We start from the raw sequence: 15,797 nt of genomic DNA on the forward strand, positions 1-15,797 counted from the left end.
ATAACTCGCCACTAGATAGCGCGGCAGCGCATACATTTACATCCCGTTCAACAAATCGCCATGAAAATTGGTATATTGTGATTTATACTGTCCTCAATCCTCAATAACAACAAATAGTACTTGTGACTCTGGTAAGTATTTGGTGAGTGAGTTTAAATGGAATACCATTCTAAACGCTTTATATATTTTAGATTATACGCAAACCATCCATTTTAACTATATATATGTAAATAAATAAACACTGTCAGGACAAATTCTGTCGGGTTCAGATATAATTTAGATGAAGATGTATATTAGTATATACGACGTTGATAAAACCCGACACCGTTTGACCGATCACCATGAAAGGTGGCATATCGAAGTGTTTTGTCGTGGATAAGTTTTTCATTTTATCCATATTAAGTAATTCACCGCTAGATGGCGCTGCAGCGCATCAACTTCTAAACTGTTCAACCGATTCCCAAGGGTAAACAGAAAATCATAGGTCATAGATATGCAAACAGTAATTCATGTAATTTCTCAATTTCAACCTCACTGTCATAAAGCGCTATTCATTTTGCTGTAACTCGTCGACAATAATATATCATCCTGTGTTCAGTCTGGGCAACGCCAGGTACTGCTGCCAGTAGTTCCATAGGAAGCTTTGCATTGCTCGGTTGAATTGCAGGTTTTTCAAAAGTTTATTTTTTTACTAATATGTCTGTTACAAATACTAAGTTGTTAATAAATACAGCATTTTGTAACTATTCATAAACTTGTTGGTATTAAGAATAAACATTTATATTTATATTTAATAAATAATGTTTCAAAAGTAATATTATTTTAAAATTAAACTGTATAGTTTTAATATTTCCAATAAATTGGTTACATATAAGGAAATTGAAACGAAAGAGAAGCCTTAAAATATAACTACTTACCACTTGAAATAATGCAAGATATGCGTTTCCAACATTATCAAATGATATTTTGGAATTCACCCAAGTGTAGTTCAACTCAAGGCATTCCATCCTATGGGCTACTTCCTGAAAAAAAAAAATCAATATTTATGCAAACAAATTGTATTCAGATTGATAAGATGTTTGTCTACTCATTGGTTTGGACATCATCTAATAATAAATGTCAATTCTTCTGTGTTAATAAAACTATTAAATTATATAATAATGTAATTGTAAGATCTTTGTAAGGTTAAACAAGCAACTAACTTATATTCTGGGGTAAGTGACTAAATATTTTAGATAGACAGCCCTTTTTCTAAGCATTATCATTGCGGATTAAACCATGACTATACGAACCTTTAAAAAATGACCAGAAAATAAAAATATGTTTGTTTTACTCAATAAAATAAAGAATAAATCAATATATCTTTAATATAAATGAATTTCATAGTCACATTTTATTCATATCCATGGATGTTTTTCCTATGACCAATAAGATAATTGATTTAAACTAAAATCTCACAATCTTAAAAGTTAAAAATAAATTTTTATCGTATTACTTGTTTTTCACCGATAATATATGAAATTAAATTTTTGTGTTCTAACACTTAATTTTAAATTGTTAACAATTATTCAAAATTGTAGGTATATTAGTTCATTAATTGTAATCATAGTTACTTAATTTTGTCAATTATAAATACTAGTAATGCCAGTCAACAGTTTTGAATAGTTTTTATGTTTTTTCTTCAATTTTATTACATAGATGATGCTAAATAAGGGCAAATGGGAGTCAAGGTTCATCTTGAATATATTTTGTTGCAGATGTCAAGTTCCTTAAATATTTATATTAGGAAGGGATTGTGACTTGTATACGGTTTTTGTCAACTATGGCAAATCCGCAAGATCAATAATTTATGTAAGGTTTAATCATAAAGGAAAATTTAATTATTGCAGCAGAAAAAAAAGAAATTTAGTAATACATTTACATAAAAATACAAAATTTTCAGAAAAGGTAAAAAATATAATTATTCCTGTGCATGATACTTAACAAGTTAGGTGAAGATAAGTCCAGGAATGTTTCGGGTTCAGTTCAAATTATAGCAAAACACTAATACCAATATGGAAAAATATTGTCTTCAATTATAATTAATGTGTCTTATAAGCATTTGGGAAACTTAATATAAAAAACTTAAATTACCATCTACTATAATCATAATATTCATAAACTACCAAAAACCTAACATCAAGCATAATTTGTAAACTGTTATGACAGTATTTACAAGAACTAGGTTCTGGGTGTAGTGGTGGCAGCGATGTCCACCTTCTTGGACTGTGTCACCACGGCGGCCATCTTGGATAACTTTGACTATGACCCTTGCCTTGACCTTCAAACTTTGCCAAACAAATTGCCTAAAAATGACTCAAATTTCACCAAATTTCGCCTTAAATTCCAGTTTTTTATGAATAAAAAACGGCAAATAATATAAATTATTTTTAAAAAATTCAAAAATTCCGGTTTCAAAGGATAAAACCTTTAAAAAATTCAAAAATTTGTAATTCGAAATGCCAAAAAAGACAATTTACAACTTTTTTTTTCTTTTGGAGAGCCCCATCTGTGATTATGATATCACAGTAGCCATATTATTTTCGTCTGCTGTAGGCTGCCATCTTGGATTATGACATCAAAGCCACTATTTTATTTTAGTCTGCTGGAGGCCGCTATCTGGGACTATGACATCATAGTCGTCATCTTGTTTTCGTCTCCTGGAGACAGCCATCTTTATTTTCAGTACTTGCAGCCAGGAGCGCTAATTTCACATAGTACACGCGTCATCTGCCCAAGTGCACTGCCGCCATCTTGCTTACAGAACTCGATACCTGGAGCACTAGTGTCACAAAGTACTATCTGTTAGGGGGTGCCTCCACCATTATTATTTTAATTTATACCCGCTAGAGTACCAATCACCTACCCTCGTAGCATCCACCATATGGTTGGCCGTCTTGGCTCCCATCTTGAAAATCTGTAATTATAAAGCTATAAATTCGGTAAAATTTCCAAAATTCTTAAAAGCATTCACTCAAAATATAGCGATTTATTCGATCGGTTACAGTTCTTGGTTCGATAGTTGATCGATGTAGGTATAAAATGTTATTTTATGAATATTAATTAAAATAAATATTTTGGAAATTCCAAAAAAAGCCTAAATTCCTCTAGTTACATCCTCCAGTAAGCCGATGAACAAATATTGCTCACCATATTGGAAATTCGTAATTATTTAGCGGGAAATACGGGAACTATTCCAAATTTCATTTAAAAAAATCACTTATTAGTGTACTGATTAATTCGATCAATTCATTTCCTTGGCTACATCGAAGCAAAAATATAATTTTACATAAAATGTTTTAATTTGAATAAAACCTGGAAAGTACTAAAAGAGTCTTCAATTCCTCTATAACGGCCTCCAGTAAGCTAATGATCACATATTAGCTGTCAAATTGTAAATTCATTTATAAATAAATTAAAAATCCCCAAAAATTCTAACAACCATAAAAAACACTAATTAATTTTTTGATTCATTTGATCAATTCCTGTTTATCGTTTGATCCTTACTAGATTCAAATTTTTTTATTATGGGTAAAAAACCCATGTTCGAGTATAAATCCTAAAAGCGGCTTAAATTCCTCATCTATCATCCTCCAGTAAGTCAATGATGAAATGTTGGCAGCAATATTGGAAATTCATAATAATTAACGTTAAAATGTTGAAAAAACTCTAAAATTATCAAAAATTACCCATTAATATGATAATTGATTCGATTAACTTCATTACTTGTTTCGTTCCTTGGTCGATACAAAAAGTATTTTACACTCTAACTCATATTTAATTCATTATCCTTACTGCAAACAAGGACTCCTACAGGCTGAATAAAAATGAACCTTGCACACTTTTATATTAAAAATAGAGTTCCAACTTAAAGCATATAGGATAAGTACCTCCAAACCACGAAGCCAAGTTATGTTCAATGTCAGCAATATAGACCGAGCCAACAGGCCAGACCATGTGTAGTGTCAGGCATATAGAACAAGCGAATCCAAACCGCGAGGCCTTCTCGGACGATATCTATAATATATTTTGGTACATCCAGCGGAATTCACTGTAAGCGAAATTCTGAACAAAATTGCATGTCTCATTGATATCTCAAAAAAAAAAAAAAAAAAAAAAAAAAAAAAATACATGTAGGGATTTTTTTTTTTATAAATAACCAGAAACACTCTGAGAATATCAGCAGTGGCCTCACTAGGAATAACCAAAAGCACTCAGATAAATACAACAAAATATGAGGCAAAAATAATCAGGAGTACTCGGAGAAAACAAACAGAAGTCGAGAAAATTCCGCTTTTAGATTTTTAATGTAGATGGTATACCTTGCATAATAATATGCTTAGAATTTATCTGTTACAAATATGCATTAGAATAACATTTTTATAGCTACGCTAAGAATATAATTATATCAAATATGCAAGTATCTATCTAATTGCATTCATTGAGCGGGATTGTCAAGTTTTCTGCTGATTTCTCCGAGTGTTCCAGGATATTTTTGTCCAATATTTTTGTTGTATTTCTCCTTGCGTTCATGGTTATTCCTGCTGATATTTTCGGAGTGTTTCTGGTTATTCCTAACAAAAAAATCCCTGCATGTATTTTTTCCAAGATGAAACATGCAATTTTATTCATATTTTAGTTTAATTGGCGAATTCCTTTTACTTAATCAGCACTTACAATATAGTTTTATCATATGAAATTCCAAAAAAAAAAAAAAAAAAAGATACATTACTGACCTGAATACTATTCCTCGAGACGGCTGAAAATTACTTTCTTAAAAGAAGAATTTCCTTTTCATTGATGCTTGTGAAGCCCTCCTTCACTTGCGATCGCGAGAGAGCATCCTGCATCCCACATTAAAATAAATAATATTTCCCAAACACAACACGTGGTGTCATCAGTTGGCTGGAATAGGAACTACTTGCAACAAGTTTCTTTTACGAGATAAATTAACTTCCGCTGACAAAATATTTAAATACATACATGTATGGGCGATGAAATTGACAAAATAAATTCGAAAGTGAGAGTGTTCGACCCAGAGAGTAGTGTAGGATAGCCGATCCGGCGCCTGGGTTCTGGGTGTGGATTGCGATTGTCGGTCCACCATATTGGATTGTGTCGTCACGGCGGCCATCTTGGATGGTTTTGAACTTTACCTTTGACCTTGACCTTGACACAGACGGCCATTTGGGATCCGCCATCTTGGATCCGCCATTTTGTATGACGTCATTGTGTGTTCAAGAAAATTCCGGCGTTGTGTTTTCCGCCATTTTGAATGATGACGTCACCGTTGCAAAGTTCGTTACGCCCGCAATCTTTAACTTTTTTATTTATTATCCGATTTTAATGAAATTTTTTATAATTTATAAAAAAATTCACTTAATAAAATTTTAATAAATTTTTTATAAAAAATATACTTTTACGACACGGAGTTCGGAGTCCTCGGTTCGAAACCGGTGAGGGCAAAAAAATTAAAAATGGCGACAGGCTCCTTCCTCAATGGTGGCTGCAGGCAGACTGACTCCCACCACTTTTTTTCAAAAGCATATATATCGTCATCTAGTATGACGTCATGTCCGCCATCTTGTCTTCGATGCTAGAAGCCATCATCATTGTATCGTCAGCGAGAGTGCGCTGATGACATGTTAGTTTAATTCTTACCCGCTAGAGTGCAGAAATCATTTATTGCTGTGACACCCGCCATCTTGAAATTTGGGCGCCATCTTGAAAATCCGTAATTATTTAGCTAGAAATTCAGGAAAAGTTCCAAAATTCATTAAATAAATCACACATTAATCTACATATTGATTCGATCCACTCCTGTCCTCGGTTCGATACCCGATCGATGCAATAATGTTTAATTTTATGTAAAAAATTATAATTTCAATAAACCATGTACAACATTCTTAAAGAGATTATAAATCCTCTACTACCATCATCCTATCAGACATCAAGAACAACATATTGGAAATTCATAATTTTAATGCTAGAGATTCGGGAAAAAATTCAAAATTCATTAAATAAATTTGTAATCTATATACTGATTGAATAGATCGACTAAGGTCCTTGGTTCGATCCTTGGCCGATACAAAACAACTTTAATATTTTAAAAAAGTACCACTAAAGCGACAGGTTTGCGATAGTAAAAACACCACAAGTTCTGTTAAAAAAAACTTTTATTACATACATAGGCCTACTACACTACTAAAAGTACAAAAAAAAATACACAGTCAAATCACTAAAGTCTTGTGGATTTCTCGATTCAAACAGTCTTCTAAATGGACGAAGTAAGTCTTTTACATGTTCGTAAATGTCTATTCAGTTTATCTGTTCGACATATTGGTACACCACAATTTTCACATAAAGACGAACTATCGACTTCATTAAAAGGACAGTGATATATTTCGTGTCGTTGTGCACTTTGAATATTTGCCAATGTTTTGCTACAAAATATACAGTTTGATTCCGATGAATGTACAGCCAGTCTATCACAATTCCTGAGGTGCCGTTTTTATCTTCCATATTGTACAAACTTGCTTAAACACCTGTTGCACTGATATTTAATGCGTTCAGAGTTATTACTACTATTGTGTATTACATAATCCCGTAATTTCAAGTTTTTTATCTTCTCACAGTAGGTACAGTCAGGTGATGGAACACCGCTGGATGCTCCTTCCTTCATCAATGGCACTGGAATTGTTGACAACCATTGTAACACTGCTGACATGTTAACTTCTGAAGCCGTTGAGGTCTGCTCTGCAGAAGATGTTGCACGCGTCGAAATCTCCTGCTGTGCTGAGAGAGCATGTGCAGCTGTAGACATCGTTGACATCGAGCTCTGCACTGTTGATGGTAGACCTTCAATCCAGGTTGGTGTATTTAGTGGCAATGATGCCATCGAGTTCTCAAGAATAGCTAGATACTGGTCTATTAATCAAGTCTAACTATCCGATCCGTTCATCACCGCAGTCAGAGACGGACTAAAGTTCATATCACCATGGTCTCACTTATATAGTCTCATCAGCTGGTACAACACATGAGTCAAAACAATAACCATGTTCATTATACTCGCACTTAACTTTCTCGGAGCATTTTTTATAATAATGATGTAATCTATCGAGACGTGAAATTAGTTTATTATATTTTATACACTGAAACATTATTCTTTGGGCATTATTCTGACAGCTGCTTCTTTCATGTCTGCGCGCATTTGTAGGTTTAGTAAAAGATGCGCCACAATATTTGCATTGATGCGCTGAACGCTCTTCATGAAATGAAGTCTGGAATGCAGATGATGAAACTTCAGCTGATGATGGAACAGCACGTATCGTTGTCTCCTCTGCAGTCGGTATCGGGATCTCCGACTCCATCATCACTGCTGCCATCGAGGTCCCCGCTGCTGACGGTAAACAGTCTATTTAGGTCGACATAACTAAACCTCACGAAACTACCTGAAGAGAGCAAGTCCGTACTGCAACGTGGTCAGAGGTGAACTGCGGGTCCAGTCGTCTGAACCTCGCTTATATACCCGCGGCCTACTGTTATACTACATGAGTCAAAATATTGTCTGTATTTAAAATTATTTTTTATATAAGGTACCTAAAAATAATAGAAATAAAAACACACACAAGTTCAAGTTTTACACATTTATTTATAAAATAGCCTATACACAAATACACATAAGGTTAAGGAATCAAGCATTTTCACAAGAAAAGTCTTTAATGCCGCACACACTGTAACATCGACTCCGGTTTCAACTGGTTCGCAGGCCACGGGATCAGGAACACAGGCATTAAAGACTTTGCTTGTGAAAATGCTTGATTCCTTAACCGAATGTGTATTTGTGTATATTTTATAAATAAATGTGTAAAAATTGAACTTGTTTTTTTATTTCCATTATTTTTAGGTACCTAATAAAAAATAATAATTTTAAATACAGAAAATATTTTGACTCATGTAGTATAACAGTAGGCCGCGGGTATATAAGCGAGGTTCAGACGACTGGACACGCAGTTCACCTCTGACCACGGTGCAGTACGGACTTGCTCTCTTCAGGTAGTTTCGTGAGGTTTAGTTATGTCGACCGGAATAGACTGTTTACCGTCAGCAGCGGGGACCTCGATGGCAGCAACGATGATGGAGTCGGAGATCCCGATACCGACTGCAGAGGAGACAACGATACGTGCTGTTCCATCATCAGCTGAAGTTTCATCATCTGCATTCCAGACTTCATTTCATGAAGAGCGTACAGCGCGTCAATGCAAATATTGTGGCGCATCTTTTACTAAACCTACAAATGCGCGCAGACATGAAAGAAGCAGCTGTCAGAAAAATGCCCAAAGAATAATGTTTCAGTGTATAAAATATAATAAACTAATTTCACGTCTCGATAGCTTACATCATTATTATAAAAAATGCTCCGAGAAAGTTAAGTGCGAGTATAATGAACATGGTTATTGTTTTGACTCATGTGTTGTACCAGCTGATGAGACTATATAAGTGAGACCATGGTGATATGAACTTTAGTCCGTCTCTGACTGCGGTGATGAACGGATCGGATAGTTAGACTTGATTAATAGACCAGTATCTAGCTATTCTTGAGAACTCGATGGCATCATTACCACTAAATACACCAACCTGGATTAAAGGTCCACCATCAACAGTACAGAGCTCGATGTCAACGATGTCTACAGCTACACCTGCTCTCTCAGCACAGCAGGAGATTTCGACGCGTGCAACATCTTCTGCAGAGCAGACCTCATCGACTTCAGAAGTTAACATGTCAGCAGTGTTACAATGGTTGTCAACAATTCCAGTGCCATTGATGAAGGAAGGAGCATCCAGTGGTGTTCCTTCACCTGACTGTACGTACTGTGAGAAGATCAAAAACTTGAAATTACGGGATTATGTAATACACAATAGTAGTAATAACTCTGAACGCATTAAATATCAGTGCAACAGGTGTTTAAGCAAGTTTGTACAATATGGAATATTAAAACGGCACCTCAGGAATTGTGATAGACTGGCTGTACATTCATCGGAATCAAGCTGTATATTTTGTAACAAAACATTGGCAAATATTCAAAGTGCACAACGACACGAAATATATCACTGTCCTTTTAATGAAGTCGATAATTCGACTTTATGTGAAAATTGTGGTGTACCAATATGTCGAACAGATAAACTGAATAGACATTTACGAACATGTAAAAGACTTACTTCGTCCATTTAGAAGACTGTTTGAATCGAGAAATCCACAAGAATTTAGTGATTTGACTGTGTATTTTTTTTTTGTACTTTTAGTAGTGTAGTATGTATGTAATAAAAGTTTTTTTTAACAGAACTTGTGATGTTTTTCTTTCGCAAACCTGTCGCTTTAGTGGTACATTTTGAAAATATTAAAGTTGTTTTGTATCGGCCAAGGATCGAACCAAGGACCTTAGTCGATCTATTCAATCAGTATATAGATTACAAATTTATTTAATGAATTTTGTACTTTTTCCCGAATCTCTAGCATTAAAATTACGTATTTACAATATGTTGGTCTTGATGTTTGATGGGATGATGGTAGTAGAGAATTTAAAGTCTCTTTAAGAATGTTAAACATGGTTTATTGAAATTATAATTTTTTACATAAAATTAAACATTATTACATCGATCGGGTATCGAACCGAGGACAGGAGCGGATCGAATCAATATGTTGATTAATGTGTGATTTATTTAATGAATTTTGGAACTTTTCCCGAATTTCTAGCTAAATAATTACGGATTTTCAAGATGGCGCCCTAATTTCAAGATGGCGGGTGTCCCACCAATAAATGATTACTGCACTGTAGCGGGTAAGAATTAAACTAACATGTCATCAGCGCACTCTCGCCGACGATACAATGATGATGGCTTCCATCATCTAAGACAAGATGGCGGACATGACGTCATACTAGGTGACGATATATATGCTTTTGAAAAAAAGTGGTGGGAGTCAGTCTGCCTGCAGCCACCATTGAGGAAGGAGCCTGTCGCCATTTTAATTTATTTTTTTCCTCACCGGGTTCGAACCGAGGACTGCGAACTCCGTGTCGTAAAAGTATATTTTTTATAAAAAATTTATTAAAATTTTATTAAGTGAATTTTTTTATAAATTATAAAAAAAATTATTAAAATCGGATAATAAATAAAAAATTTAAAGATTGCGGGCGTAACGAACTTTGCAACGGTGATGTCATCATTCATAATGGCGGAAAACACAACGCCGGAATTTTCTTGAACACACAATGACGTCATACAAAATGCGGATCCAAGATGGCGGATCCAAAATGGCCGTCTGTGTCAAGGTCAAGGTCAAAGGTAAAGTTCAAAACCATCCAAGATGGCCGCCGTGACGACACAATCCAATATGGTGGACCGACAATCGCAATCCACACCCAGAACCCAGGCGCCGGACCGGCTATCCTACACTACTCCAGAGTGAATCTTTTTTTTTTTTTTACTTAAGAAGAAAATTTTGATGAAACATAAAGAACAGTCGGTGTAGTTCAAAAAGCAGTATTGTAATCGTCGGTATATTTTTCGGTACTGTGGCATTTCGTTTACTAAAACCATCAATGCTAGACGTCATGAGAAAGGCAATTGTACAAAGAATCCTTTGTGGGAAATGTTACGTTGCGATAATTGCGGCTTTAAGTTGGGACAAAGAGTTAATTTTAAAAATATCAAATCATAACTGTGAAGGTACGCTTTATTCGTGTACTGAGAAAAAGACAGTGCTTGAACCGAATGTTTGTGGAGTTTGAATAAACAATCAGTATTGTCTGCATAGAAATGTAATGAGAAACAGAAACAGAAACAAGTTATCGTACTTCAGGGAGAAAATTATGACAAGTTTCTTCAGATAAGTCAAGAAGGATTTAATCTTCTTACAGAATTCTTTGGTGGAATTTCTGTTACATGGGCTGAAGGATTAAATAATATAACTGGAAACCATGCCAGCAGCAACCACTTTACAGAAAACTAAATTATTCTGATCAAGCTTATGACTGTCACTGGGACGATGACAATTGTGAATTTGAAGCTGGTGTTAAAACGGAAGACTAGGTGATTCTTAATATAATAAACATGAATGGAAGATGGAAGCAGCAGCATAAAAGATTGGTTACAAACATGGGAAGATCCTATCATATTGGTCTATCATCTGGGACTTGGTGGCATCGGTTCATGGAGGAAACCACTCGCATATCAAAGAAGTAGCCTCCATACTCTGTGAACTATGAAATGCGCGCTGCTTACACTAATGGCTTGTTTTACCTTATATTTGGATTTCAAAAATTATTGTTTTATTTCCCTAAATATGTTTTCGAAATAAGACTAAGGTTTCGCAGTATCCTATCGTATCCTACCAGTCATATCCCACCGATCGTATCCTATCATATTATGCGATGGATCGTATTCCTGTTATGAGGTTGAACCCTTGTGATGAAATCGTATCCCTGTGATCAGAACATATACCTTTGGTGAGATCGTATACCTTTGGCGAGATCGTATCTCTTTTATGAGATCGTATATATGTGACGAGATCATATCCCTATGATGAATTTTACCCTAAATGATTTGATTGTTTTACCAAAATGTGTGTCCTTTTAGTTATATGTGCGTAGTCAAGTCTATAGCCATGACTGAAGATTTTATATTTTTTGTCTTGTCTGCTGGAAATATGTCATATTTGTTTGAAAGATCTATCAGATATCGTCCAAGAAGGCCTCGCAGTTTGGATTCGCTTGTTATATATTACTGACAATGTTCATGTCCTGGCTTCTTGGTTTAGAGAAATTTACCCATGTGCTCGTATTTAGAACTCTATTTTTATAAAACAAAGTGCAACGAACACAGCCTCCAGTTTAGGCGTTATGGTATCTAGTAACATATTTATTTAGCCAGCAGGAGTACTTGTTTGCATTGAATATGATTAATGAAATTACTGTTTAAGAGCATTAATTACTTTTTGTATGGACCAAGGAAAGATCTAAGTAATGAAATGAATTGAATTTATCTTTATATAAATAAGTGATTTTGTTTGATAATTTTTAGAGTTTTTCCGAATTTCTATTTTAAATGTTATATATGAATTTCCAATATGGTGGCTAATATGTCATCATCGACTTACTGGAAGATGGAAAACTGTAAAACGGTTATTTTTTACTTTAAATTTTTTTAGATTTTATGGCGGAATTGGTTTCCTAAAAATTGGAAATATGGTCTAATTTTGACAAATGTGTGGCAAATTTTGAAGGTGAATATCAAGGTCAAAAGTTAAATATTTAAGACAAATTCAATCGTCAAGGTTATTCAAGATGGCCGCCGTTATGTCACAGTCCAAGATGTCAGACATCGCCGTCGCCAACATCACACCCAGAACCCAGTCCCCGGAAATACTGTTATATACTACTTGTTAGTGATGAGTTTAAAATCGCTAGAATAATTATTGCTGTAGCAAAATTTTTACAAATATAAGTATTGTAACAGTATTCTACTTAAGTACCATTATTGATATTTACGGTATTAGAATTAAAATAAATTCAATTTTTTAAACACAAAAACATTTTAACTAAGAGAAATTTTATTAGACACTAAAGCCAAATTTATAATGTTAAAAATGATGTTGGATTACATAAGATACCTTAAATTTAATAATGTAGTAAAAATAGGCAGTTTTACATTGCTGACTTTCTGTTCAAAACCAGAATATTGCAGTCTGGATGTAATTTCAAAAGCTGTCTTGAACTCAACAGTTATATGTATAAATAGATATAAATTTAAAACTCTGCCACACGTCCTTAAAATGTTTAATTAAAACTATTTTTTTTAGTTTTGGTCAATATTTTTTTTTAAGTTTATCTATTTAGAACCTAAAGATCTGAGTAAAAAATACATATATTTCTAAAGAACAAAATACCATAGAGTAAAGATCGACAGTTGATCATACAGGGATTCAGTTCTTTACTAATATGTAGAAAAGTGTGTAAGTACTTACATCTACCGGTAGAAGCTCTCCTTCCTCGTCGACGCACTTGAAGAACTTCCCGCCAAAGAACTGAACTCCCATGATCGAGAATATCAGCCAAAATACAAGGCAGACCAGGAGCACGTTGAAAATCGAAGGTATTGCGTACATGAGGGCGTTAACCACTATCTGAAAATTTATTCACACGATTAAAGACATACAGGAGCTCTGCAGTAGGAGCTGGCAGTAATCATAGGCGAGTCTCAGTTACAAGCTACTAGTGTAATCTTGAAGTTACCTGTTCTGAGAAATGTGTAACCTCTACTAGTTCTCTTTTTCATAATGCCAATTGAAGAGACCGTCTTACGTTTTCAATAAGTAAATGACTTATATAAAACAACGTTATATATATATACACATTTATATGGCACTAATATTCAACAAAATAGGAAGATAGTAATACTAATTATCTAATTACCTATTTTACCTATTTAAATCATGCACATTACAAAATAAAATTTTTAACTTATAATTTGTAAAAATATCTAAGGATAAATAATATCAAATAAATAAATTCGTGGAAGTAATTATTTAAATTAGTTCCATTTAAGTTAATTCAGTGAAAAAAGTAACTATAAGAGTAGTATGTAATAGATACCCGGGCAACAGTGCTGCTGCGTGCCTGTGTCCGCTATCTTGGATTGTGACGTCACCACGGACATCTTGGATGATCTTGACCTATGGCCTGAGCCTTTCCAGCCACTTGGATCCACCATCTTGGATTTCGCCATCTGGGATTCCACCATGATGAATTTCACATCCACCATTTTTTCCGCCAATTCGTTTTCTCCACTTTTATTCATTTTGAAATATTATGTCATTGTTGCAATTTTCGTTAGGGTCGTATTCTTTAAAATCCGATATTATTATCCAATATGAAATGGAAAAATTAATTAAGAAAATTTTAATAACATTTGAATTCAAAACGTACTTGCATCATGGAGTACTCGGTTCTAACCGGTGAGGGAAAAATAAAAATGGCGACGGATCCTTCTTCCACGGAAGTCACCGACAGACTGACTTACCACCACTAACGCCAAGTTATGTATATCGTCAGCTAGTATGATATGTCCACCATATTGATTCGTCAGCTGAAGACCGCTATGTTGTTTTCATCTTCCAGAGTGCGCTGCCGCCATTCTAGTTTTAATTTTACCAGCTAGAGTGCAGTATTTATTTATTACTTATCACCGCCATCTTGATTCATGCCCGTCATATTGAAAATACGTAATTATTTAGCTAGAAATTCGGGAAAAATTCCAAAATTCATTAAAATAAAATACAATCAATATATACTGATTGATTTAATTCATTACTTTCTTTGGGACGATACTTGAATCGAGGGATGCGACCTACATACTATGAGTCAAACCGGAATAGCTTGTAAACTTAATGCTTCTGCAAGACAAAATTACCTTCGTCGCAATGTCATAGCCATATTCCCGGTTGAATAGTACGTGTTAATGATGATGTTGTTCAAGTACATGTTGATGGTCATCGATGTGTATATCAAATTCGCTTGGGCCAGACCTGTGAAATCAAAGAAAGCAATTGACGTAACCAAGGCTATGAAATACATTTTGTATAATGAACGTGTACCGTCACACCTGCAAACGGATCTCTACAAATATTTATACAAGGCCAACTTCAAGGATTTGATGAAGAAATGTGGTATTAAACGCTACTCAACATTTAGTTATAACAAAACTTCCGTTGTCGAGATTTTAAACAGAACTTTGTGCACCAAGATGTGTCGACAGTTCGTGGCTAACAGAAATTACAAGTAGCTTGATATTTGGCCGAATCTAATAAGCGAGTACAATTCCACTGGACATTCTACCACGAAAATGAAGCCTAAAGACGTCAAGGATGATCACTTGCTTCAAACAGTGTTTTCAAAAACAAAGAAGAAAGATCCACGAAAGCACAAAGCTAACATTGGTGACATTGTGCGAACCTCCAGGCAGAAAGGCGTCTTCGAACAAGGTATCACAGCGAATTGGAGTCCCGAACTTTTCGTGTGACATATGTTCGTGAATCGGAGCCTAGGACCTACTACCTAGACGATTTATACCTCATGCCTATTAGTAGCTGCTTCTACGCCGAATACATTCAGCCCACGATGTATCCCGATACGTACTTGGTGGAGAAGATTCTCAAACGAATAAATGGTCGAACCTACGTCTTGAGGTGGGGCTTCCCACCTCGCTTTAATTCGTAGGTAGTCCATGCAGAAATCGACAATTATAAAGATTTAAGTAAGTTGCTTGCTTTTTCGTAGTAGGCTAAATTTTATGTATTGATATTTTGTTTGCAAAAGAACTTGAGGTGATTTTTTTCTTGAATATTTAACTTTTATGGTTTTTTAATTAGTGATAATTTTGATGATTTTTGTAAATTTTTTCAAAATTTATAGATTAATAATTACAAATTTTTTAGATGGACGGGAGGCTATTAGTAGAGGAATTGAAGCATTTTAAAAGTTTTTTTACGATATTTATTGAAATTAATATTTTTTACATAAAATATTTTTTTGCATCGATCAAGTTTCGAACTAAGGAGAGGAATCAATCGAATTAATTAATATATAAATTGTGTATTTTTGATGAATTTTGGAATTTTTGCCGAATTTCTAGCTAAATAATTACAGATTTTCAATATGGTGGATAAGACGTCAAGGTGACAGGCGCTATATAATAAATAA

At 34.4% G+C, this 15,797-nt stretch overlaps 1 protein-coding gene across 1 annotated transcript in view; it reads right to left on the minus strand.

Annotated features, from left to right (window-relative positions):
• LOC134541488 (sodium channel protein 60E-like) overlaps positions 1-15,797 on the minus strand; it is a 219,708-nt gene that overhangs the window by 28,481 nt on the left and 175,430 nt on the right. The window contains exons 19-20 of the mRNA XM_063384980.1: positions 13,064-13,222; positions 918-1,022 (exon numbers count right to left, since the gene is read on the minus strand). Coding sequence (XP_063241050.1) covers positions 918-1,022; positions 13,064-13,222 — 264 coding nt within the window. The remainder of the gene's footprint in view (positions 1-917; positions 1,023-13,063; positions 13,223-15,797) is intronic.

Source organism: Bacillus rossius (assembly GCF_032445375.1).
Source record: "Bacillus rossius redtenbacheri isolate Brsri chromosome 4 unlocalized genomic scaffold, Brsri_v3 Brsri_v3_scf4_1, whole genome shotgun sequence".
NCBI classification, from domain to species: domain Eukaryota; kingdom Metazoa; phylum Arthropoda; class Insecta; order Phasmatodea; family Bacillidae; genus Bacillus; species Bacillus rossius.